Source organism: Acanthopagrus latus, chromosome 5 (genome assembly GCF_904848185.1).
Source record: "Acanthopagrus latus isolate v.2019 chromosome 5, fAcaLat1.1, whole genome shotgun sequence".
NCBI lineage: Eukaryota > Metazoa > Chordata > Actinopteri > Spariformes > Sparidae > Acanthopagrus > Acanthopagrus latus.
The window spans coordinates 5,810,312-5,837,774 of record NC_051043.1 but is presented as its reverse complement, the minus strand read 5'-3'; the positions used below and the strand labels follow the sequence as shown (position 1 = coordinate 5,837,774).

Sequence of the window (27,463 nt, the reverse complement as noted above, 5' to 3'; positions counted from 1 at the left end):
CTGTCTGAGGGGATAGATGTGACGGCAGTGGAGGATAAGAAAATGGATAACTGCAGAGTTTACATTCCATCATGATACTGACAGTTACAGTGAAATTTAACTAATCATCACTTCATTTAGGAAATTCATTTTAGAAATCCAAACCATTTGGTGCCCACTAAAGTGCATAACATGAAACATTTCTGCATTATAATGTCTAAAAATGATGATGATGATGTTATTGGAATATGTTTTGTTGACATGGCGCTTTACATTATCACAATATTCACCAGGTGATTGGTCAGAGTGGGGAAGGAAGTTGGTGAAGTAGCCAGCCATTCAATTCTGTTAGCCAATCTCAGTCTGTGCTGCTCGGTCACTGTTTGCTGACAGCAACTCCCACAGTCCTACGCTTCTTCACGCCAACTGCTGCGACTGAGAGCGGCAGTGACTACACACTGTGCATTTAAATGAAAAGTTCGATTTCTGGGAAATATCCTTACCCACTTTATTTTTTTTTTGCAGAGAGTTAGGCTATAAGAGATAATTGATACCACTCCCATGTCTGTACACTAAACATGTTCCTGCAGGAAGATGGCAGCCAGTTAGCTCAGCTGAACATATTCCAAACAGCGAACGTGACTCAGTCCAAAGATAACAAAGCCCCCTACCAGCGCCGCTGAAATCACTTATGAAGAACAGGAAAAAAGGGCTAGCACAAAACCTACAGTTTTAGTTTAGGATAAAAAATCAAGGTATAACTTCTGTGCTATAAAGTCTGTGCTAAGTTTAGCTGAATGGCTGCTGGCTGCATAGTGACAGACACAAGTTTAGTTTTCTCACTGAAGTCTCAGCAAGACAAGAAATATTCGCTGTAATGTTAAACTATGGCACCCTGTGATGATGACTTTTTGCCCCCATGTATGTGTTATGATAAAAAAAACAAAACAAAAAAAAAACCACGCAAATGTACTATTTAAACAAACTAACACCATAGACAACACTGGTGTCAAATAAGTGGATAGTATAGTATACTTTAGTGAGGCAGCAGAAATGAAAAGTCAAAAGTCTCAGTTTCAACTGCTGACTTTTGACTTTTCATTTCTGAGCGTAATGCAACATGACTTCAGCTAAAGTAAAGGAACTGCATACTGAGCATAACTCATGAGATATACGAAGGTTTTCTGTTCTTTCATTTTGTTGTTCTTATGCTTTTGTTCTCATTTGTTGATGTGAAACATTATTAAAAATGTCCAGCATTAAAAGGAAACAAACACAGGGTGCCACATTATCATGCAGGGAGCCACCTTGGAGCCACGGCGTCACGTTAAAGTCATGACTCTGGAGCTCCATCTGGTGGTGAAAACATTGCATTACATACAGTAAGGACAATGGTGTAACGTGTTTAAATTTGAGCTGCAGCCATTAGTTGATTAATCGGTTAGTTATTTTGTTGCCAAGTATCAACCATTTCAGTCATTTTTCAAGCAAAATTGCCAAAAGCTTCTTAGATTTTTAGAATTTGTTGATTATTTTTGTCATGGTATTAAATTAACTCTGAGTCTTTTAATTGCTGGTTTGACAAAAGAAGCAATCTGAATGTCACTTTGGGCTCTGGGGAATTGCGATTGGCATTTTTCATATTTTTTTTTTTGATATTTTATAAACTAATTAAGGGATAATCAGCTGATAAATCAATGGTATATAAAATATTACTAATTGCTGCTGTAGCTCAAATACATTTTCCTAAATGATGCTAATAAATACAACATGAAAAGGTTTAAGTCAGCAAGTATTTATTTGTAAAAATTTAAACTCACAATAATGCATACTGCCCCATGGTTGTCAAACATCTCTTTTAGAACCCTAATGTGAAAGGTAAAATACCAATCCGTCTTTATATTTGCAAAGATTACCCCTAAATTTCAGATGAACTTTTTTTTTTCTAGAGTTACAAAACCCGATCTAAGTATTCTGTCATAGAAGTCAAATGATTTTAGAGGCATCCCCTCAGCAGTGTCTGGCAACTGCTCAATAAAATATAACATTATAGACTGAAAAATAGATTCCATTACAAAACAAATTGTTATTTTCATATCTACACAATGAGCATTAAATTAAAATATAACATCAGCAAAATGTGAGGTGTATAATATAAGCAACTAAAAGCTACTGCATACAGACAAGTGGCTGCTGGAAAATGTGTTATCCTTTTAAACCCCCAATGCTTTTTATAACTGATCAAACATGCATCTTTTAGTTGAAACTTTTTTTATATTAATTATACACACAAACACATAATACACATGTGTGCTTATGCTTGTCAAATCTCCCTTTACCTTTTATCATTGCGTTAAAAGTTAGAAAACAAACTTGGACCATCACAACAAAAGATTGTCCATTACGGTTTGAAAAAACCTCAACAGGTCTTCATAATTCCCAGAGAAATGAGCCAGCTTTCCAAAAGAGAAAAGCTACAAATATCCCCCCAAAAAACCTTGAAAGCACTTAACTCCTGTTACCAACAGAGTAAGCCTGGTCACAGGTAGCGGTCGCGGGTCATCTCAAAACATTACAGTCTTGATCTGCTTTGGAAATTCTAGCAAATATATATAAAAGAAAATTAGACCCAACACACCAAGAGGATGTTCATAGCTCCAACTTGATGTTTGAGCCAAGAGGAAGGTCAGCACCATTAGGTGATTGGCACTCACTCACTGTCAAAGGTGCCACAGGAAACGCATGCAAAGTACATACATTATATAGATTTACATTTGGCAAGAGACAGCTTTGAGACTGATTAGCTTTTAAGAAGGCAGGAATGTGTCATACAGTGAGGAATGCCCAGTGTTCTCCTCTCTGCTGCCAAACTAATAGGAATTACTGCTGCTGGAAGTGCCTGGCACAGTGAATATTGGAGTTCAACCACATCAATTCAACTGATGCTGAAGTGTGACCATTTGTGCACTAGCAAGGCATGCACAAACAACAAGTGTTGTGTTGTAACTGTAAATAAATAGTGCTTTGTAGAAAAAGTCTTGATGTGGTTTGACTCAGGAAGATGATTAAGAAAATGTAACATGAAATGCACAAGTTCCCTACAGGGAAAAAAACAAAACAAAATGGAAGCTCAATGTCAGAATAACAACACATCCCAATGTTTGTGAATCCTTAAAGGAATCCCAACCCTGCTGTGATCAGCTTTGCTGACAGGGAATGTAACAGGAATACAGCTGAAAGCACTGCGAGGCCGCCCTCTAGTGAACAAAACCTCTCATGAAACATAATGGCTTGAGAAGTTGAAAGGCGTATCAGGGGCCTCATTTATAAAAGGAACAGATCCATACACTCATTTATACAAACACTTTGACGTGGAAGTGATCTTATTTCTAGAACAATCTAGAACTGATCCAAGTGATTTTCCTAGTGGTTAGGAAGGAGTATTGCAGTCAGTGGAGAACTTTGCAAGAGCTTTATGAACAGTGTGCAGCAGACACACTCCTAAAAGGTCAGCATTTCACTTTCTGGTCAACACACTAGTTAGTCTGCCTGTTAGTCTACATGTTGCCTGTCTTCGACCTCCTCTGTAACCGTGATCTTGTGTAAAAAAAGGTTGATTTTGTCTGTTCCATGGATATTCTTTACTAAACCCTAATTTGTGCTGGCATAGAAGGGGAAATCACAAGACAGGTGTTCAGCATCTTTTATAAAACGAACTTAGACGGTAACAGACAACTGTTGTGCTTTGACCTATTAAGTAAACAACTGACTGCACAATGTAAAGGCTGTAAAGAAAAAAACAAAACAAAAACATCTGCGTATAGATTAGTTCCCTCTAAGCCTCACTTTCACTATGCTATTCAGCCTGCCGTCAGGAACAAAGGACGAACTACAGCACAAATGAAGCGCATCTACCATTGTGCAACTAAAACAGGAAGAGGCAATGCTGTCCACGGTCACTGTCCCCAGTTAATGGTGAAACAACCAAAATATCTGTGGAAACTCTCCAGTGCAAAATATAAGGAACCCCACTGATGGAGGCAAAGAAGGCAAAGAGAGAGTGATAGAAACCGAGGAAAAACAAGAGTGAACACACTCAATGGAAAGCGCTCTGGTGTTGTGTCAGAGTCTGTTTCCTCGCTGACATGTTTCTCATTACCACTGAACCAGCACAGTGTCTAGTAAGTCAGGAAGTAACTAAATCTGTCTCTTTCTGAACTGCGTGTTTTTCTCTGTCTCTTCATCGCGCTGAGATCAGGGTTTCTGGTGAAACAGATTCTTGCTGAGGTTTCTGGCCTTTAGACAGTGGCCTGGCTGCTGGCTGTAACCATGTTGCTAGCGCTGTCTTTTTGACTACAATGGCAACAGTAAAACAGCAGGGAAAAGCTACGAGTGTGGAATATGAAAAGTCTATTTCCAGTTTAAGCACACTGTGTGAAATTTCCTTGAGACTAAATTTGAGTGTAAATCAGATCATTATTTTTTTATAAATGAGTCCCCTGGAGTTTACGTCCACAGAACCGCTAATGCGCTCAATAGTGTTGAATTTAAGTGGACATATATAGAAAAACGGCACATTCTGTGGCACCTTATTGTTTCTAAAGTCACATCTAAACTGTAAAACAACTCAAAGAAATTACTTTGCTCCCAATAACTCTGTAACATGTCTCCCTGGAATACTAAGACTGATTGGTCTGAAAAAAATGCAGCAAAAGGAGGTAACATCAGCTTCATGTGGAGAAATGGCAAAAGCATCAACGTAGTTTTACACTTGCAACAATGATTCTTTAGTGTATACCAATAATAATGTAGGCAAAATGGTGTCTTAAATGAATACAAAACACTCCAACACTTGAATAATAGTGATGCAGGCCAATTAGAGGCCTTAGCAAGGCTGGCTGGTCATTGGCTGACGGGTGCTGGTGCTTCATCCCCACACACACACACTTATGCATACATGCACACACTGCTGTAGAGCTACAGGTATGTATCCTGGTCTGTGCTGCTAAGGCTTTGTGTGGATCGCTGAAGAGTAGATTCTTTGGCAGGGGGCAGGTCTTTAAGAGGTGCTTCCTGCTGGTCAGGTGAGTCTGTTTTAGTCTGTGGCACAATCTCAGGAGGGCTCTCGCCATCAAGAGGGGTCTCGCTGGTGACTGGAGGTGGAGTTGGCGGCTCTGAAGGTGGAGGTGGAAGGTCACTGGGAAGAGAATAAGGATTAGGGATCTCATCAATGGGCTTGGGTTTTTTCATGCTCTTCTTCTTCTTGCTCTTCTTCTCCTCCTTGCCCTTCTTCAACTGCGAAGTTGGCTGAGGCGTCTCAAGTACGATGGTGGGGTTCTGCTGCAGGTCCTGGCGCCTCGGCGGCTCAGCAAGCATGATGATCTGAGCGCCGTGCATCCTTGGCGGTGATTTGAAATTCAGCTCCCCGCGGTTCTTCTTCCAGCGCTTCAGCTGAGTGTGGTGCTCCCTTTCCACTTCTCGCGCTGTCACTGGCACCTCCAGAATCTGCAGGACAGGAAGAGACACATCACCACGTCAAAGCTCGAGTCATTAATATATAGATCAAGGAACTGTGTAGGGGACAGTATGTTCCTTCCATGTTTGGCAATTGAGTTAAAATTCTGAACTTTGACTTCAGTAAATGTCAAAGAGCTTCAGGGCTGGTGTGGCTGTATGGTCACCCACAGTCAACACAACTCTTCATATAAGAGGCCGTATTGTTCGCCTGGACAGAGACTCACACAAAGCCTGGCCCAGGAACCAGACACTGAGCAGCCAGCAGTCTACTCAATCAGTCTCTGTACCACTTTGATTCTGAGGGTCTCTGCTGTTTCCTTGACTACACTTCTGAACACTCGCAGTTCATGAGTAACACAACACTCCACTATATCACTATCAGTATTATTCCACTGTAATACGACTATGTCATTATCAAAGAATGACACGTCTAAACCAAACTTGAGTATATGCTTTGGACATCTCAGCCTGCCATATCTGATGCTATTTATTTCGAAAAAGTGGGGAAAAACACCTTTAGCTTTGTCTGAATTGACCATTTCTAACCTCTAGATTCCATTCAAATACACCACACAGATAAGAGATGCCGTGAGGAACTGAAATCACTATTAAAAGTGGTTTTGAATGTTTGTAACCGTACGGCTCAACTACAACAGGAACACTTGGTTTCTTTTCTTTCTAACAAAAAAGGGACATCATGATAATTATTTCTAATTTTCATTATAGAGTTGAGATGTTCTTAATTGAAAATCCAAGATGCAGTTTGAACTTTATGGTCCAGGATTCCAGAAGAAATCGAGCAGAAGCTTTGTTTGTATGAAAATTAATAATCAGGATATCAACAGGTGCATCAAATCCCGACATGTCCAATGAGAGATACAAATCTGAGAGTGAAATAGGAACTAAACTTGTACAAACTACAAAACCAGACAGCAAAGCAGACACAGATCCAGCTTTTAGAGTTTCTCCAGAGATCAGCCTTTGGAAAAATAAAGTAATCATCCAGCAAAACTGTTTGCTGTCTGCTTCAAAGCTATTTAAAACAGGTATAAAGACAGGACTGGCTATAATGTAGAGCCCAGACAGCAGCTGAATCAATGCAGAGTACTAACTGCAAAAGACATCATATCTTTATTTTAACCCACACATGGATCAAGTTATATATTACAAGGAAAAGCTATATAACACTATAACTTTAATCATGTAAATGGCTGAACTGATTACACTTTAAACTGCAGACCCATGTTTGCTCTCAACACTTAAGTGATGCGTGCATCACCGGTTTATCCATAGACATCACGGAAAATCTGTGGATTGGGCAGTCCAGGTCATAAAAATAAACACTATGATTAATATCAGGTGGGCTGCTGGCGGGTGAAGTAATACATATTATTAATGAGGAAAACATCAAATTACCTGCACTATTAGTTGTTCTCCCTTAAAAAAGCTGTGTGCAATTACGCACCTGGCACATCACTTACTTCACTAACTGATTATTCAAATCTCTCAACAATTTTTAGTTCTGTGTTATAATGTAAAGAATTAAAGATGATGGCAGAAGAAAAAGAAAAAGCCAACAAAGTCATTTTGAGGTTACAAAAAATTTTAAACCTCACAATAAAAATGCTCATTAGTATATTTACATCTGTAGTGTTGTGAAAGATAATTAACACAAGAGGTATGTTTCCTCAGGCTGAAATTAGAACTATCAAAACCACAGATTACATTATTTCTGGCTTGTTGTTATGGGCAGGCTGTGCTGCAAGATATCCTGTTGTTTTTTTTCACATTTTCTAACGTATAATAATCATCGACAACACAAACTGTATGGCCTCTATTGCCTCCTTATGGTAGATTTAGGTTGATTTTGCAAGTGAACAGACAGTAAACAACTGAAAAACATACTCAATCCACAATATAACAAATGTATTTCAAACCTGCAACTGAGAAGGTAATGTGGCTTTTGATTTGCTGGAATTCCAGTCGTAAGTAAGGAAACAACAACATGTGGATGACACAGGAAAAAATATTCCAAGAATTCTGCATGGCCCAGCCCTTGTGTGACATAAACCTTTCAGCTTTTGGATTAATTTAACTTCTGCTTATCTTGCTTGAAACTATGCTTGCCAAGAAGTGACTCAGAACACATTCTCCTCTGCTGTTACCTCTCTGACGAGGAAACCCTCCTGCATGTATCGAGGCTCGATGGCCCTGAGAAGCTCCATGGTTTCATACTGGCCCTGGCAGGCCTTCAGCTTCTCCCGAGTTCCCAGCATGCTCTTCAGCAGCACCAAACCCACACGGAAGATTATCTTCACTCCTGGAGAAGAGCCAGGTGATTGAGTATCACAGAGTATGCACAGTAACTGCTTGTCTACAACATCTGGCACCACTGCAACAAAAGAGCTATAAGTGATTGTTACCGTCACAGAGGAACATGTCCCAAACACGCAGGACAGAGGCCCAAGGCAGCGTCCTGGAGAAGGCACACATAAACCATTCAGTCATGTAGAGGATAGGGTCGATCTTGTGTTTCTCCAGATGGCGGAAGGCTAGCGGGGAGACACGTCGCAGCAGAGCGAACAGGATCTCTCCATCTAACTGTATAGCTTCCTGAAAGAGACACAGGTAGGAAAGCATTAACAGAGAAAACAAAAGCCATTGTCCTCTGTACTGTCAGGGCTGAAACCTGAAACACATGCAGACGTTCATCCAATAAAAACAAACCAATCCCATTCATGTTTTCATGAGAATCGTTTCAAGTCTTGCTTCCAATTAAAATGAAATACTTCATACAAAAATGATCACGCCGAATGTTGCAAAATAAATTAGTCATGTTGCAAGTGAGTACACCAATGTTAAATTATGGTCTGACAAAACTGACAACGCCCCGCTGGTTTCATCAGCAAGTATCTGTCACTCTGTCCACTCATAAGCAACAACAATGCATTCCAGTAATCATAGTGTTAGTCTGGATTATAGTTCTGGCAAAATCAGATTTCCAGTGCCTGCCGATGTCATCATGCATGCTTGCACGTGTGTCAGTCTTACCAGGCCAGGACTGTAGTAGCCAGGAAGATACTTCTCACAAATTTGGACCAGCCCCCAGAAGGCATCCTGTGGAAACACACACAGCTGATGTCAGAAACTCAGAGGAGCTATTTCTTTTTCTTTCTTTTTTAAAACAGGACAATTAACTGTGGTCACATTTAAAGCAGGTTAATGCCAGTAATTACTGATAATTACTGGAAATTTCCGGAACCTGGCAACTTGTTTTTCTCTGTTTGTTTGCTTGACTAACCAGATTAACTAACAGAACTTTCTTCTCCCCATGACATTTTCCATGATACAGCAATTTGTTGGAGAAGTTATTGTGCGTTTTATTTTAGTTGACTGCTTTTGTCTACATCTACATCTACATCTACACTACTGGAAAAAGTCAGCATGGCTGTTGTCATACTGCTCTAACAATGATTAATTATTCAGTCTTTGGAGCAGCTCCAGGTTTTATCTCCAGATGATATCATTTGTGCAGTCTGTGGTGTTCACATTAAAAATAGCTGTCCAAGGTCACAATTTGAAACAGAGCTGTAAAATGTGATATGAAAAGCATTTTAGATGTCTATTTTAGGGGTTGAAATAATAGCAAACTGTCAGGGGTTTATGTTTTAGCACTGACATAATCAGCCAATTTCTCTGCAGCCAACACAATATTACAAAGCCTATCAAGATATATCAAGATATTGTGACAGTACACTTTCACCAAACAAAGGATATCACACACTGTTTACAGTGGAGGGAGGGCGTACCTCAGCAGGCATGTGCATAAGCAACACAGCAGCGATGGGAGCCTGGGCTTGGCAGTATCCCTCTTCTGGTCTGTACAGAGTGTAGGCCTTTAGAACACGGAACAGGTCCTGCTGCCTGTGAAGGGTCAAAACACCAATACACACAACAGTTACACATTCAGATTGACGGTCTTTTGTCATCAATTCCAAAGTATCATGTCACATCATTTTAGACAGCCTACCCGTGTCCTCCTCGCGACACAAACATCTCATGGAAAGGAAACTGTCGATGGAGGTCCTTCTCAATGACATCAACCCATTTGGGGTCACCAGGCTGGCTATCAAGCTCCTGACAAAACACATGAATGAGACTGTGAGGAGGACATGTGACTCAAGTAATTTAGTCCAAGTCTCAAGCAAGTCCCAAGTAAATAACTCTTAGACAAATTGTATGCAGTATTTACATGGTGATTAAGCACTAATATTTTCCAACGGAACAGTCAATCAAGGTTAACAACAGCCCGCTCAATCTGAAAATTAATTAAGATCAGGCTGAAAATGATTGAGGTGGTTAAATAACATATTTTCATTCTTATTGAACAATTACTGTGATTATTAGTGGAATAAAGGGTCCATGTAGATGCAGCTACTGACATTATCTGATTTCAAATTGAAGCAATTCAGGAAGTGGATACTATGCAAGATGAATAATGGCTCCTAAACTTAATCTTACATTTTGAACTTATTGAACTTAAAGTCAACTAGCTCTAGCCCTGTGTAGAAAAAATCAGGGATCCAACCAAAATAATAACCATAGTGGCATGACCAGTTTCAGTAACAACTTCTAATGAAATTTAAAAATGAAATGAGCCCAAAATACAGCATAACAGAAGCAGTAATGAGGAAGTGAAAGACAGACCGCTCAGACCTGAAACTTTCCTTGGTTCTGCTCTCTCTTCACCTTCCCTCCTGACAGATAGAGCCATGCACGACCTCGGAGGGCTGGAGGGATTCCTTTCTGGCACCGCAGCCTCACCTGAGACACAGAGAAACAAGGTTTCACCAAATAAGCTGGACAAAATGAGAATAAGAGCAACAATGGCTAAACACAAGCTAAAAAGGGCGAGCTGCTACCGCGTGTACAGTCTGTGGTAAAATCACTGGACCTGTGACTTGGTATTGGTTCCTTTTCTTGAACATGTGCATAAAGCAGTTATCTGTTCAGACCCCACAGCTTGCTGTCATCTACAGGCCTTTTTTAACAGAAGACATGTCATGTCACTGTAACATTAAGTACAAAGTTTTTTCAAAATGTCTCACAATGTGTGTCAGATTATAAACATCCACTAGTGCTTACATTATTAAAATGAAGTGAGTACAATAAATCAAATGTGTTGAATGTTAATTCTCAAAAATCTGTAAATAATAAACTGAATGATGGGACTGGGACACAAAATTAGATGGTTAATATTATTAGTAAGATCTGCACTTCTCCAACTATGACAAGTCAAAATTTCTGCTATGAAAAATACCTATCAGAAATAATACAATTTTATTTGTGCAGCACTTTTCAAGCTAGGAACACAAAGTGCTTTTCACAGACAGCATGAAATATTTATACAAATAAAAAGGTAACTATTAAAATAGAAGTAAGATCAGGTGGTTTCAGAACAGAGCTGAATTAAGCTGACAGCAAGTCTGTAAAAGCGGCTCTTATGATGAGATTTAAAAGCATAAACAGTGTCAGCAGATTGGACACTAACTTGGACACTGTTCCAAAGCTGAGGTGCCAGTATAGCAAATTCTCTATCATGTTTAGACATTAACCTGGACAGCTGGCAGGCCTAACCCTGCAGATCTAACAGGCCAACAGGACAGCAATGAGTTAATAGTTCACTGATGGCGCCTTGCCATATAAAGCTTTATTAGTCATGAGTAAGATTGTAAAATGGATTCTGAAATAAACTGGTTATCAGCAGAATTCCGCACAGTCTGAAACCAAGTGATATTTTGGTCACAGAGGGGGATAAAGCACAAAAGTGTGTGGAAATAAAAGAATGAACAATATTGTACAATTTCTAAAAGTTAACATTACTCTCATCCTCCTGTGTTCCTGATTTGGCAGAAGCACGATATTACTATTCTTTTAATGTTTTAATTATCAAAGTTGAAACGTATTTGACATACAGTGTGTGGCCATCAGAGCATGGACACCTGACCCAAATGTATCGGGATCAGGTGTGGTGGGCTTGGCCGGATAAAGACCAAGACACAGAAATTATGTCCATGTTAGATCCCATCATCTGCTCAAAAATAAATCCAGTGACACCTTGAAAGCCTTTTCACAGCCATCTACACTGTACTAATGGTTATATATATATATATATATATATATAACCATGGTTACAACTGCACGACCAGGTAACACAAATGGAGTGACAGTGCAGCAATAACCTTTCATACAGAGTAATAAGCCACTCTTGACACAATGGATTCCACTATGCCAGTGACACTGACGTGGGTTTGATTTGCATTATCATTTCTGGATTCTTTTCTTCATTTGTTTTCTGAAAGAAAGCTGGCACACTTCCCCAAGGAGAGTAAGAAACAGAGGAACACAATAAGGGATCAGAAACTCTGACCTTCACCACCAAACCTTTAAGCTTATGCACATAACAGGCGAGGGAAAAACTGCTTGCAGCTAAAACACTTTGGTTTCCTTCTCTGAGCAACTGTCTTGCACAGCAATAGTTTATATCTATGGCACCTTTCTTAAACGGTTGTCTCAGAGGAAGTCACTACAGCCCCACCCTGAATCTGAGACTGTCAATTTGTCACATGGTGCATGGGGCGATGAAGGGACGGGTCGTGTCCTGCCCTACTTTGCTGACTCATGGAAATGAGGTAAAGTTGCGGCTCTGTGCCGAATTGCTGAGAGCGTTTCATACAGAACCAGCCTGACAAGTGAAGCTGCAAACATGTGTCCTCGGAAGTCCTGTCCTTGTGCAATCAAATACTTGAGCAATGCTATTTGCCTTGTCTGATCATGTGTACAAACTACTCAGGAGAACACTGCAGCCTGGAGACAATGGTGCTACAGCTGAGATGCTTGCTTTATAAAATCATCTTAAAAATAAAAATATTGAGAACATTTTGTGTAAATTAATTTAAATGTTGTGCTGACCTTGTTGAATCTCTTGATCATCCACTTGTCCCAGTGGCTGAGCATGTCCAGCCACTTCACCTCCCTTTGTCTGAGCACCTGTGGAGGCACATCCTGAGCGCTGGAGACACAACAGAGAAAATATAGGAAAAAGCTATTTAATTATTTTGCACATTAAATCAATATTAAACCAAATGAGACTGACTAAAATCTACATCTACTCTAATATGTGGAAAGGGAGATTGGTCCAGGTGAAAAAAGCTTGAATATTTTCCATGATGTCGGTCTGAAATAAAACTCTTAATTGGATAGAAAGGCTCTTGTGTGTTGAGTGGGTGTGACAATAACAAGAAAACCTCCTGAGAGAAACGATTCATCTTCACGCATGTGCCATCACATCTGCCTGTGTGGCCATGGTTCACATGCAGTCAGTAAACTGTGCAGTGAGTCAAAAATAACAACTACTACCTTGTTTCAAGGAGACTATAAAAAGACACTAACTCAGATTGAGCCCATTTAATAGCACAGCCTGTTTAACCTCAAACATCTGCAGTGGGGATTTGACTGTCCTGTGATGTAATTTAACTTCAAAACATTTACAGCCTAGAAAAAATTAGGGACTGCACACAATATTCTCCAGCAGAAACAGAAAACGTAGGCAAGTCCAACCTATGTTACGAATGAGGTCTGATGCTTTACTGAGCTATGTTATTATCTCATCAGCACAAGTCTGTAATTGTAGGGTTCCATCGTCTTCAAAGAACTTTTTCTAAACTTGGGACAGCCCTGTTACAGCTAAAAAAGAAGTTGTAGGTCACATGTTGGGGATCACTACAATATGTTATAATCCAGCTTCTACAGACCTTAAAGCAATGATGAGTTTCTTCTCATCACTGCCAACAAGTTTAAGTTAGCCCCTGCGTTTGTGACCACCTATAAACCAGTGGGCCAAAAGAGGCCCTCTGGTAACAGGGCACCAGAGCTGTGGCTCCAAGACTGCCAAATCCTCCAGAAAACAGGAAGCTGCCAACCAGCCAGTGCTTGGCACAACTTTCACTCGATCCTTCCACTATTTCAGTGCTGTAATGTTCACTTTAGACCTCCAGTAAAAAAGGGGAAGAAAGAAAGGCCGTCTTAGAAAAAACACTGAAACTTGTCTCAAAGGCTATGAATAACTTAATTCAAATGACAACCTAACAAACAAGACAGTGTGAACTGCTTTTTTCAGCCTTTCCCACACAGATTGGGGTAGTAAGAATTATTTACAATACTGTTGCACAGTTTGATGATGAACAGATAAGTCGACTAGAATAAAGTTATAAACCATTTTTTAAAATCAATTAATAGCATTGACATTTTTCAGACTAAAATGTTTGACATTTGTAGTGATAAAGATAGAGTCTCTGGGCTTTGGACTGTTGATGGGTAAAAAAAGAAGAGATTTGAAAGCATTACTTCAGGATCTGAGAAAGTGTGGTGAGCATCCTTCACATTTATTTATTTATTTATTTATTTCACATTTTATAGACAAAAGAATTAATCAATTACTGTTGTAAATACTTGCCAGTTGCATCCATATCCATTACACTTTATCTCTCATATGGTTTATTCTGCTCATTTCAGTGTATGGTTTACTAAACAACTGCACAAAACAAATGATTCACTTTCACTGAAAGCGGCGCAACAGTCATCTTCACATAAATATTGCTCAATACGTTCTTAATGCCCCATGCTTTTTCTATGTGCAAAGCATACGAGTGGTTTACAGGGTTGAATTCTGCTGCATATTATCTTAACCTGCTTGCTGTAATATTTACCGTACCATGTGAGGCGTACATTGGGCATAAATAAGACACTGTGCCACGCAGCTGGTTGGGAGCTCTGTTGTGCAGGGACACCGAGAAAACAACACTGACACAAGTTGTGATATGTCATCACAACTTGTGATATGTCATCACAACTTGGGTATCTCCAACCCTGTTATCAAGTTTGGCTTTACTAGATTATGTACTGCCCATACTTTAGGTGAGCTGAGAGGGAACTGGTAAGAAAACACAGATGAAGTCGATGGCAATGAATCGCAGTAGAGTTGAAAGAAACTTACGACTGTTCCGTGTACTGCTGTGCCCCTCCAATAAATCCATATTTATCGGTTTGTCTGTCGCTGGTGAAGCCGTTGATCTCAGAGTCCGATCCCAAAGAGCTTTCGTCGTCAATATGACTGCTACTAATAGTCCGGATACTCCTTGTATCCACTGATTGACGGCCATTCTCTATTTTGGCCATGGTAACAGAAAGGAGGCTAACGCGGCTGGCTAGCCAGGATAGCTAACGTCAGCGAGCTTGTTGACAGCCCAAAGTCAAAACTGCTCCTCTGCATATGTTGTCGAATCAAACAGCATCGACGCCATGATTTCTCGACTCGAGTAAAACTTTCCAACGACTGCTACCTCTGTAAATGTTGCCTAACGTTACGCGACGGCTGTCTGGCCACATCAAATAGGTTCTGCGTTAGCTAGCTAGGTTAACTTGAGTGCCTATTCAGATTTAATGTTAGCTAGCTAGGACTGGGTTGCTAGCGTAAAGTTAGCCTTGACTGCTCGTGCCAACACAACTATTTCCACAACGACCCTTCCTTCAACAAACTAACGCTATCTCACCCGCTTGTTTTTCATAGTAAACCACCAACTATGTTAGCTGGTTAACGGGCTAGTTTGCCATGTCTTCAGCTAACGCCGCCTTGGTTTCGCTGCCCTGTCATCCCGAGTGCGCTGGACAGATTTTGCCTCGACCAGCCACCCAGCCAGCCGTCCTGGGTTGGTTTTTCCCCCCCGTCTTAATGTTACGGTTACCCCTAGTGGCTGTATCGGAAAGTAGATCTCATGTCTGGAAAAAGTGCACCACTTGCACTTTCTCCCTTCTGCACTGCAATTCATCTTTCATCATCATATACATCAGAGTTTATCTCCAAGTGAACCACCAATTTAGTCTAGACTAACTAGTCCCTGTTGTATTTAGTCAGCATCACTAACCGAGATTTCTGTGCACTTTGTTGTCTGTGCATCACAACACGTGGGTCGCTCTAACATGAACACTTTCATATCATCATGAAGCAACACATGGGATAAGGTGGATTTTTAATACCTTTATTTTAAATGAATGAATATTATGGAACTTTGCATTTTCTTACATGTTACCAATTATTTGTATCATTATAAACGCATCACAAGCTGAAACAATAGTGTGAAACCTGCCTGCCAGACTGTGCAGTACAGTTCATTTACTCACATTTGTGTCTTTTGCAAGTAAAATTTATTATTGCCTCTCAATCCCAATTCATCAAAAACTGATGCTTTTGGACGGCGGCCGAACCGTCCTACGATCCCAGAGCAGCAGTTTTTGACGAGCTGGGAACGAGACTCAAAAATCCACATTTCAAAAAGCATCTTTAAGAAAATCATGCTCTTTACACAAAACTGTCAGAAAAGCACAATATACTTATGAAAAGTTGTCATTAAACTAAAACAATGTGACAGAAGGGATGGAGAAAACATCCACGAGTTAAATCTATTTCTTCCTGCTGCGTGGCTCACTTCTTCCTTCCACCTCTCTCCTTCAGTGCCAAGTGAATGACAGAACCGTTGCTCATGTTGTAATAAGCCAGGGAGTTGGAATCCTTAATGAAAATGCCCTGAAAGAAACAACATGTTGTGTTACTCAATTTGTCGGGATAAAAGCTTAAAGAAAAGTTAAAATGTTAAAAGAAAAAGTAAAAAATTAACGGAGGATTAAAAGAAAAGGTTACCTCATACTGTAGCTTCTGTTTCCCTGCTGGCATGCCTGTAGCTTCATGGATCTTGACTTTAATGACAGACACCTATGGAGACATTACATTTGCACACTGATGAGTATGTGATGGCATACACCACTATGACAGATGGAAACAATAAGGCAACATTTGCATACCTGATCTGTGAGTGGGACGGTGAAATTAAGCACTTGGCCATTCAGCTTCCATTCAGTCTTGTCCTGCATGTTGGGGACCTGCACTTTAACTGCCACAGGACCCTGCAGAGGAAAATGTTTTCTTTTAGGAATTTGACGATATTTATTTCAGATAAATATACATATGTACATAAATATAGATATTGTACTTAAGAGTTTGGCTTATCAATGAAAAGTAGGAACATTGAGTGGTGTTTTGTAAACCTTGCCAAAAAGATTCTGCTGCACTACAAAGTTCGAATTCCTGTGTTTTGAAGTTTGACCTCATGTAGATCATAGAAGGGGCGGGTGTTATGACCTTAAATAAGACTGCAAAATTTTTAGGCTATATGCATGATACACAACACATCTCAATACTTTGAAATCTTCTCAAAAGAATTTTATAATATGCTAGGACTGGGTGACAACATCAAATATCACAATATTTATGACCAAATACTTTAATATCAATACTGTAGGAATGACCATTGGTAGTTTCACAAAATATTAAAGCTGAGCGGATATGGAGAATGCCCTTTGACCCTTCAAGATCACATCTAAGTTCACACTGTTCACCTATATTGTGTTTAGGTGTCAAAATCCAGTCATGTTTTCTTCCTGTAAAACTGAATGTTACATGTGCTTTATGTAAGCTTAAACCAACCACTTTCAACCAGTAATATCATGCCAATCATGTCTATCAATCATCAGCTTTAAGTGGTACAGTGCTATGATTACATGTCAGAAAGACCCTGCTGGGTGTTTCCAGGGGTCGGCTTTGCAGATTAAAGGTTTTCTGATTATCCCTGATATGTCACCAGGATGCTCTTCTTGAACCCTCTGTGATTTAAGTAGTTTCCTGATGAGCAGATGGCTTTACTTGTGCCAACTGCACAGGGCTACTGGAAATAAACCAATGACATGTCACTGCCCTAACATACCTTATTTCTACGAAGGAACTCGTCCTCTGGAATAAGGTTATCCTCTGTCTTCATCTTCTTGCTGACCGGCTCATCATCATGAGGTGGTGGTGGGTGGACTGGTGGTGCCGGAGCAGAGCTCGGGGGTTGTGGTACTGGAGGAGCAGGTACAAATGCTGGAAAAGAAGCGGCAGTAATGAAGGTTCAGTTACCAAATCATTACATTTTTGAAATTCTGATTTCCTTAACAATGCATCTTTACATTTTGAATGTCAGTGCATTTGGAAACATCTTACCAGTTGGAACGACCATTGGAGGTGGTCTGGGGGCCATGATGTGAGGAGCTGATGGCGGCATGGGGACCACATTGATGCGGGGAGCAGGAATCATGGGAGGCATTGATGTTATAACTTGTCCTGGTCCAAGGCGCACCACAGAAGCCACAGGCGGTCTTGGAAGCACAGGTACGGCAGACAACAGAGTAGTGCGCACTGGAGGTGCCAACTGTGTACAAAGAAGACATTCATAACTTATTTGTTCAAAGAGATTAAAAAAGAAAAAAAGAAAAAAAATATTAGTCAACTGAAGTAACAATTAACTGTTATTTTTAAGCTACTCACAGAGGTTGGTGGGCGAGGCACTGCTGTGACTGGAGGACTGGGTTTGGGCAAAATGGATGCAGATGAGGGCATGGGAGGCGGGTGATGAATTTCACTTGGTTTGCTTGGGCCAATTTTCTCCTTAGTGTCATCCTCTCCCACCAGTCCTTTGGCCTTGTGAATAGCTTCGATCTGCTCTTGCAGGGTGATGTTGGCCTGTGCTGCCTGCTGGGTACGAGCCATGCTTCCGGAGTGGCCATCCCAAGTAACCTGGTAACATAATACGTTCAAAGATCAACACATTGCTGACTTTTTATGCCATTTGGAATTTCTTTTAACCCCAGTTTGTGTATAATAACCTCAAAACAGTTCTCACCTTCTCTTCTGGCTTCTGAATTTCCTCTTCACCAATCTTCTTACCGATGGCCGTCTCTTCCACACCGAAGATATCGGTACGCCTCTCAGCCAGTTGTTTCAAGCTGCTCTCAATATCCAGACCAGGAGCATAGACTTCATCTTCGGTCTGCCTCTCTCTTATGCTGCGGTCTCTTTGCTCCAGCCAGCGTGGATCCAGCAGACCAATACGCATGTGCTCTTGCATCTTACTGGCTGGGATCTTCTCACCAGTAATAGGTGAGATGAGGTACTCATCTGGAACTGAAATTGAGGGCTGAGGCTTGGAAGCTGTAATAAAAAGAGAGCATGAGATTAACACATAGTACATAGTGAAAGCTTGCCATGTCACTCATCTAAGGAAGCATGTGTTACCTTTGGGGTCGTAGTCTTTGCGAATAATAACCTGGTCTGGAGTTGGGGGCAGTGGAGGTGGCATAGGGTTGTCTGGAGGTAGAGGAGCCTTCATGCCATCATCGTCATCGTCAGATCCCTGAGGAAAGCAGGTGAATGTGGTTAGCAGCAGTCATTGTAATTTTATTTGATTTCAAACAGTGTTATGAAATGTACGTTGTAACAATGACTTTGGATTGAAAAATAAATTACAACATCAAAAGGAGGGAAATAATTTCCGTTTGAATCAAAGTAGCGATTAATAACTTCATCGATTCTTACCTCATCCATGTCCTGCACTTGTGTATCTTGATCAGGCTGTGATGGATGGCCATCACCGCGATCCTGGCGCTCATCATCTTCGTCCTCACTCTCAACTTCCATCTCCACCTCCTCACTCTCACCATACTTCTCGTAGCGCTCCTGGATAAGGATACGAGCGCCAAGTTCCTCCGGTGTGGTAGGTGGTGGGAAGTGGCCTGAGCAAAGAGATGCAGATAAAGATAGATTATTTTAAGCTACATTTAGATGACAGATTTACAGTGGATATGATTTTGATCATATTACCTTGTTCGTTGGGCTGGAAATCCACTGTCTCTACCACTACAAAGTCATGCCAGTCGATTTGAGCATAAGCAACCCTCTCTTTTTCCCGTTCCTCCTCCTCCTTCTTTCTCTCACGCTCCTGGAACTTTGCCCACTCCACACGGTACCTCACCTGAAGGTTGTGTAGTATAACAGCTGATTACCATGGGCAACATGTTATTAAAATCTAATTCATAGGAACAGTCACAGTTTAAGGGGATTACCTGGTCCAAAACCTCTCTTGGATTCTCAGCCTCTCTCTTCAGCTTGGTCAGTAGGCCTTTGGGAGGGATCAGAATCTACAAGTGGAAAGACAAGATCAATTTTCTGTTTGGCGTCACTACCTAAACAAGGAGTAATATTAATATCAGAGACGTGGCTATCAGGTCACCTTAGTATACTGCTCGACCAGTTTGGTGAAGTAGTTGAAAAGGCTGTGCTGTGGCCGCAGGAAGTCAAACTGGTAGTTCCTCTGTTCTTTCTGCATGAGCTGGGTGAGAAACTGGCGGCCATTGCGAGCAACAAACTGGGCAGTGAGTTTGACGACATCCAGATCAAACGCCGAAATTGATGGAGGATCAGCAATGAACTCAAACTCAGGAGGAGGTTCTTTGGGGACAACTGTCTCTTGAATCACCTGTGACTGTACCTATCGACAAGGGGAAATGAATAGTTACTATGAATAAATACTACCACTTATATGCAATGGGAAAATAAATGCATGAGCAGAATGAAATGCAAAGTCTTACTTTTTGAGGAAGCTGTTGGGACTGCTGCATGGCCTGCTGCATAACCTTAGGTATTGCTGCAGACGGCTCCTGCGCCTTGCCCTCCTTGAATTCATTGACCTTGTGGCGGTAGTAGGCATGGTAGGGATCATTAGGGTTGAGGAAATTAAACTTTGGATTGTTGATCTCATTCTGACGGATTCTGGCTTCAAACTCGGGACCGTTCCTGTGAAATTGCCAAAAAATGTGTTAAATCACAGACATGAAATCCAGTAAAGACTGAAGCTGTACAAATGACACATGTGGGGTGACCAACCTGGCAACAAAGCTGGCTGTCTTGTCAACTATGTTTCGGACCTCAGGGGGTGGATATATGATACCAACGATGGGTTTGGTGGCAGGGGTCTCTTCTGCTGGTGCATCATTCTGTTAAAAAATGTACATTTGTTAGGCTGTAATAGTGTAAATGGGTGACATAAAATATACCCCAGTAATTCTCACCACATACCACAATTTTCATATTGTAACAATGGTGTAAGCGCAGCTGTCAATTTTCCACACGTTTATCAGAAACATACCAATTCACCATTTATCGTAAGCTGTATTGGAGCGATGGAAAGATTAGCAGGCTTAGGTAACGTTGTCTCATAACATCAAATGAATGAAGTTGTATTAGCTTGTTGCTACCGCTGAGAGTTAGCAACAAGATAATTTGAGCGATTAATGTTATCCAAAATCGACAATGGCTACTGTAAAATTCACATTCATATTCTTATTAGCGACACTTGACAATAACATAACGTGTGAGTAAGTTGTTCTTTAGTTTTATTACGGAAGCGGTCTGTTAGCTACAACGCTAACGTTAGCTAACCTTGTTGTTGGACTCCGGCTGGACAATTTGAACAGGGCCCGGCGGCATGGCTGTATCTCCTCTGGACAACGCGCAACTTCCTGCAAACACCTGACCAACAGGAACAGTGCAAGTTTTTCAGCTACACTTAAAATACCACATATTATGTTGAAGAACACAATCTATAACAGCCACAAGCCCACATTTGCTCCAGTTGAACACTTACTGCGTCGCGCTTTCGTTGACCCTAATGGAGGCCTATTACTTCCGGAAACATGCCGCGGAGAATTATGGGACTTGGAGTCGTTCTTACGAGGTTGCCAAGGAGACGCTTCGCCAACAAGCTGGACACACTCGCTGACACTGTTGTGCCAGGCCGAAAACACTATTAACTAGCTTGTTAGACATGAGTCAGTTCCTGGGCCGACAGGACTGCATCGAAAGCCTCCGGAAAGACCTCGTCGACCTTCAAGGCGCGACCCTGGACGTCTTCTCTAGAACCGGACCGGTCCGCTTCTCCTCCTGGAAGTTCCCCGATAAACTCTCCTGTCACCTGGACATGGTAGCTCTGCTGGAGCAGTATGACTTTGTGGACGGGCAGGATGCGTTCAACCAGCACTCCCATATTGTGTTACTGGAGCTGGTGATTGACAGGTAATACACAGCCTAACATTACACCACATCCACAAATACAGGCAGTATTAAAGAGTAAAAGTGTTTCTTCCTCTGTCCTCTCCCTGAACAAGACTACTGCTTCTTCTGCAAAGCTTCAATGCGTATGTTGAGCAAATAAAGTGCAGCCATAGGAGGGAACCAACCCAGCAGAGAGGATACTTGTCAGTTGGTCTTGTGGTCAGAAATTATTGGAGCAATTTAGTTCAATTCGCCAGTCTTAAGGTAGGAAAACCAGTTGGTCTGAATGAAGATAGCACATTTAAAAGGAATGCCAAAATGTTATCAGAGAACTTATTCGTCTAATCGCTTGTGTTTCTTCTTTAGGGGGCCCACAAAGACATCAAGACACAGACAAAAGCAAAGACATTTGGCTGCGATGAGACAGAGTTGGTGTCGTCAGTCTCCCAAATGAGCTCAAGGAGCAACTTTTGCGGGAAATGCTTGTCTGCTCGTTCGTCCTCAAGTTCTTTTACATTTTTGCCACAGAATTGTGAACCCTCCAGTTGTTCTCACAACACCCCATGCCATCATAAAGCTGAGAGCCACAATGTAGGCTGTCAGACATTTGAATCATCCCTTGTTCCCTGCGATGCATGCCATCAAACACAATCCATTTTGAGAAAAACGGGAGATGCTTTGGTGGAACTGTTTCAAAGCGAGGGCCTGCCTTCGTCCCTGCAGCCACTCTTAGCAGCTGTGGAGGACACTCTGGAGCTGGGACACATGACAGCAGGTGATGTCGCCCAGTGGGCCACTGAGCAGCTCAGAGACATGCGCCGTCTGGCAAAACATCTTCAAGACGTGCGAGGCACGGTGCAGCCTCTTAAAGACAGATTACAGGCAGCAGAAAAAGACCGGGACAGATTCAGGTCTCAGTTGGAAAGAGCACAGAAAGAGTTCAAGCAAGAGGTGGAAAAACACCAAGCAAACACAGTCCAGCTGGAGTTTTCACTGAGGAGAGCAGAGAGATCCATGAAAGAAACAGAGCAGAGGCTACAAGAGGAGAAACAGCAACTCAAGAGAGGTGTGGAAAACTCTCCAATAAATACAATAAAAACTCTTTTGAAATGACATTTACTAATACATGTTTGATATAACAGAAACTCTGAGCTTGGAGGAGAGTTATTCCAGACTGCAAGAGAGAGTAGCAGCCCAGCAAGATACATTACAAGCACTTGGTAAGGACAGATATACTTTCCATTCTTGCAATCCTTGTTATAATATATATTTTTTGCAGAATTGTGTGAAATATCCCCAAGTCAGTGTGAAGCAGTTATGTTAATGTCCCCTGCAGGGTGGCATCAACAGTATAAAACTGATTCCTGAATAACTGCTTAATCCTTTTATTATCAGAAAACCCGAAAGGTAAAAACAGTATCTTGAAGCAACATAAGACATATTAGAAATGCTTTTAGCTGGACAGTTTTTAATTATATTTTTACTGGACATCTGGGAAGATGTTCTCAGACTTACATGGTTAAAAATGGATTCTCCAATATCTCAAATATGCATGAAAAGGATGTCTTTGTTAGAACTCTACACATTAACTAACCTGATGTCTCATGTGATCTATCATTTTATTTCTGTGGTAGAATGTGAAAAGAGTGAACTGCAGGAGAAAGTAAAGACCTTACACATGGAGGAGGAGGCCTGTCGTAATCTACAGCAAAGGATCCAGCAGTTAGAGGGTCAGATCTCCGAAACTCAACTCCATCTTGACAAAGAGAGCGCCAAGTACCACAGCGCCTGTCGCCAGCAGGAGGTTAATGTCGCGACAAACACAGAATTATTTGTTGTTTTCAGCTGGAGGACGTCACCATCTCACCCCTGACGCCTTTTTTGTTGTTGTTGTCTCGCTTCCAGTCAATGCATGCGAAGCAGAAATCTTTGTTACAGAGAGTTGATGCTCTCGACGAGGAGTGTGAAGAGCTGCAGAGGCAGTTGGGGGAAGCGGAGGAGAGACAGGCCGACCTGCACAATCGGCTGAAACTGATGTCAGAGGAAAAGGAACAGGTGCAGGCTCAGCTGGCTAAACAGCAGGTACATGTTATTTTTTCCTCAGTTACACAGCATTTTCATGATAAAGAAATGTTTAGTAGCTGATGCTCTGATGCTTCTTTCCAACAGGACCTCTGTTTGCAGTTCCAAGAGGAGAAGCAGACTCTACAAACACATGTAGGCGAGCTAGAGAACAGTGTGTCTGAGCTGAAGGAATACGGACAAGCCTTAAGGGAGAGGGAGAGACTGTTGGTTGCTTTCCCAGAGCTCAGCCCTCTGGCTCAGGCCCAACCGCAGAGTAAGTAGTTATTGAATAATTGTCTGCTATGTACTGTCATGTATAGGTAAACAACTGACAACACTACCACATCGGTTTACATAAAACTTCCTCAGAGCTGTTGACACTCCTCTAGAGCAACCGCTACACAACACATTCACCCTATGTATTACTTGGAAAAATAAAGAACTGATCGTGTATCCGGTGATTTATTTCCCAACAACGTCTTTTTTGAGGACTGTAGTCATGTCGTAAGTACATGCTGTTCATTCAAGGTACAGGAAATGTGCTTCTGGACATGGAGCAACAGCTGCAAGCGAACTGCATTCGTATAAATGTTTTGGAGCAGGAGAACACCACCCTGCACAGCAGCCTTGTGAAGCTGAGGGAGAGAGCCCAAAATAATGCAAGCAGGGTAGGACGGACGATGATTTGTAAATTTGTAATACATGTGAATTGATGTGTGACATGTTGTTTTTGTGGATGTTTTTGGATCAACTGTTAACTATGCATCAATAGGAGGCCTCACCTATGCAGACATTGGACCTCTCTCTGTGCAGCACACCAGCGGCAAAACAACAGGATCACCTGACACAGATGCATGAGACCGCCTTGTAAGTTAGATTTGTTTAAAAAGGAACCTTTGAACATAGGAACACTTTTAGAAATAGAATTGTTGACGAACCTTTCCACTTTCCACCAAGATTTTATGGGGGAACCCATTTACATTCCAAGGGTTTCATCTTGGACCTTTACATGGGGTTCTACCAAGAACTGTTTTATATTGCACAGATTAGTTTAGAACCCATCTAGGGGTTCTATCAGGAACCGTTTTGTATTTCAAGGGTTTATCTAGAACCCATCCAAGAGGGTTCTACCGAGAGTTATTTTTATATTTAAAGGGATTCATTTAGAACCCAATGTTTGAACTGTGAAAGCATTCACATACTTTTAAGTGAAACATTATTTAAAAATGGACCAGTGATGGATAAGGAGGGGAGACTCTTTGAGAACAGGCCTACAGAACAGGAGAGTCTGTGTAGGTTCAGGTGGGACAGAGGACAATAGCCAGGCATACTGGGCTGTCCTCAGCAGGCAAATCCATGTGATCTCTAGTAACAGAGACACAGCACACCCTTTTTTTCAGGGTTCTTTAGATGCATGAGGTAGAACCTCAGTCCTCCAGGAAGAAGCCTTTTGGAACCCTTATTGAGTACAATAGCATGAAGCATACACCTTTATGAATGATTAAACATCGTACACTGCAGTGTTTGCTGTATTGCGTTTTCTCTTCTTTGTACCACAGGCAGAGCAGCAGTGCAGTACGACTGGGATACAGTAACAGATGGAGGGAGGCAAGACAGGGGGAAAGTGTTCAAGGGTCAGCTGGGCCAGAGGATCGTGTGTCCAGTGCCTCTGCTTCCCCCTCTTCCCTCAGACTTCACCTTCAAACCCTCCACCTGGACTCTGGCTCTGCTGCTAAAAGCCACACGGGAACACACAGTGTTTCTCTCCTCTCTCACTCCAGGAGCTCCAATCACAGGAAAAAGTGAAAGCCTAATTATGTAAAGAGAAGACAGTCTTGTGGCGCAGAGAAGAAGAACATAGCTCTGTAAGAGGAATCTTCTGCAACAACTATATGGATCGTTAGAGGCACATTTCCTATATTAATAAGTCAGGAGGTGTCATTGTACCGCTGTTATTGTATTTTTACATCATTATGCACACTTATGACAGTGGTTTGCCACTTTTGCCACATCTATCATTATGCTAATTCACATATAAATATAATAAACACATTGTTATACATTAAGGAAAAACTATGGTATTTTTCTGCTATTAAAATAGGGACATTGACTGCTGTTGCATATTAGGTTTCTGGATACATGATACGATTCTCAAACAAACCTGAATAGGTAACATTCGAGGCAGATGAGTCACATGGTTCTGAATAAAGAGGCTGTTCGTACAGCCTTGGATAACGTGCACACAAAGAGGCCGATGTGTTGATATCTTTAAAGTGCCATCTAACAAGATATCTGTGCTGATGGCTTTAAAGTGCGATCTGACAATGGTGGGGAGTGGGAGTTTCCAAGGAAACGCAACTGCTTGCAGGATTCATGCTCTGCTGAATCACCACAGACTTTTTTATTTCAGTCCCTCCAAGATAATCTATCAGTAAATCCTCAATAGTACACCAACATCACACACACTGCAGATCATTGTGAGCTGACGCCTCTCTCGTTTTGGTATTTGCCAACACAACATGAGGTTTTGCAGTGGTAATCTGAGTCGTCGTGAGCTGTGTAATCTGAATCTAATAAGGAGCCTGAGCTTGTGTCAGAGCTGTCATTGTCAAACACATCCTTATTTGTTTTTGTATCCGTGTTTTTATAGACCTGACGCGTAAATGAGGACACATAAGTTGGAAACTAACTACAAACACCTGATTTACATCACTAAGCGTCCTCACTCAGATCTCTCACCAATACGACCTGAATGAGCACCTGATCTGTTATTCAATTCACTTTAATGACAGCTCGTGACCTGAGGGTTAATCCCTAAATTGGGTTAACTATACACAGTTGTGTCATCAAGCATGTAATTGGAGTTAGTGTCAAGATCTTTCACTTGGTGGCATGGATGCCAGATAACATTATATCAGCACTACACTTCACTATGGCATTTAAGTGGTGTTATTCACGAGCAGCAAATATAGGATACACCTTTTAAACACTTACAAGCCCAGTTATTCAGTAAATGCTTCTTATGTTCACAATCCAATAAAGACAGTTATTTAAAAAATGAACTTTTGATTATGTAATACATTGGCTGAGTAAAAGATGAGTCATGTCTGTTCTAAAATTAAAATGAAAAGTGTGATGAAGAGAGAAATGTTATTGTCCTGGGTGAGACAAAATCTACACTGTAGGAGCTGGTTTAAAAAATATTAACTGAGGAAAATGGTTTTAGAAAAATAGGAAATTGTCATAATCATGTCATTGATTATGTATATCATTTCTACCATCATGATCCTTCTAAGCAGCAAAAGGCTACAATCTGAGGCAGATTCTATAAAATAAGATCATATGCTACATTTATATCACAATTATAGAACATTTTAAATCATTATAAATGATAAATGCTAACTGCTAATATGGGTTCAGTATTTAGCAACAAGTCATTAGAGACCAGCATAGGCATAATACCAGAAAACCCAGTCATGATTGACTGGACCTGGATATTAAATGTGTGGGAGTCAAAAAATTAGAGCAGTTTAGCAAATGATATAAGATGATATGCCAATTAAAAAAATCTTTATACATATCTATACTGAGTAATAAATCATTTTGCATGTCATGTTTTAAGAAAATTGTTGAAATAAGATCTGCAACAAGAGCCATATAGGATCTGCAAACTCTTATGTTACTCTGTAATGAGGGAAATGAGCAACCCAGGCCATCGTGAGAACAGCTCCATCAATTCACTTTCAGTGTTTTTATCCCCTTTAATTCTTAAGATGTTCTGCATAATACACAGTTCATTTTGTGAACTCCACCAAGGAACTGTGAACATTTGTTTGTTGGTTAGTTTGTAAGGTGGACTAAAAAACA

At 41.1% G+C, this 27,463-nt stretch overlaps 3 protein-coding genes across 3 annotated transcripts; 1 reads left to right on the top strand and 2 right to left on the bottom strand.

The window, feature by feature from the left end:
- Nucleotides 1–1,758: 1,758 nt before the first annotated feature.
- LOC119019657 (TBC1 domain family member 10A-like) lies at nt 1,759–14,733 on the bottom strand. The gene is made up of 9 exons (XM_037098443.1): nt 14,552–14,733; nt 12,469–12,568; nt 10,213–10,320; nt 9,527–9,633; nt 9,306–9,420; nt 8,548–8,613; nt 7,920–8,109; nt 7,662–7,816; nt 1,759–5,484 (listed from the first exon to the last, which is right to left on the bottom strand). Exons 1-9 carry the CDS (start codon nt 14,731–14,733, stop codon nt 4,957–4,959), a joined length of 1,551 nt encoding a protein of 516 aa, XP_036954338.1. The 3' UTR covers nt 1,759–4,956.
- An 839-nt stretch (nt 14,734–15,572) lies between these two features.
- On the bottom strand, nt 15,573–21,197 carry sf3a1 (splicing factor 3a, subunit 1). Its single transcript, XM_037098440.1, has 16 exons — nt 21,126–21,197; nt 20,921–21,010; nt 20,366–20,475; nt 20,071–20,275; nt 19,713–19,970; nt 19,546–19,620; nt 19,304–19,454; nt 19,019–19,215; nt 18,719–18,836; nt 18,327–18,634; nt 17,972–18,220; nt 17,648–17,855; nt 17,373–17,527; nt 16,414–16,515; nt 16,253–16,324; nt 15,573–16,138 (listed from the first exon to the last, which is right to left on the bottom strand). The coding sequence occupies exons 2-16, from the start codon at nt 20,966–20,968 to the stop codon at nt 16,037–16,039; spliced, it is 2,358 nt and encodes a 785-aa protein (XP_036954335.1). The 5' UTR covers nt 20,969–21,010; nt 21,126–21,197; the 3' UTR covers nt 15,573–16,036.
- ccdc157 (coiled-coil domain containing 157) lies at nt 21,158–25,669 on the top strand. The gene is made up of 10 exons (XM_037098441.1): nt 21,158–21,553; nt 21,646–21,796; nt 21,899–22,598; nt 22,675–22,752; nt 23,167–23,336; nt 23,438–23,614; nt 23,702–23,870; nt 24,125–24,264; nt 24,369–24,463; nt 25,156–25,669. Exons 1-10 carry the CDS (start codon nt 21,306–21,308, stop codon nt 25,400–25,402), a joined length of 2,175 nt encoding a protein of 724 aa, XP_036954336.1. The 5' UTR covers nt 21,158–21,305; the 3' UTR covers nt 25,403–25,669.
- Nucleotides 25,670–27,463: the final 1,794 nt, after the last annotated feature.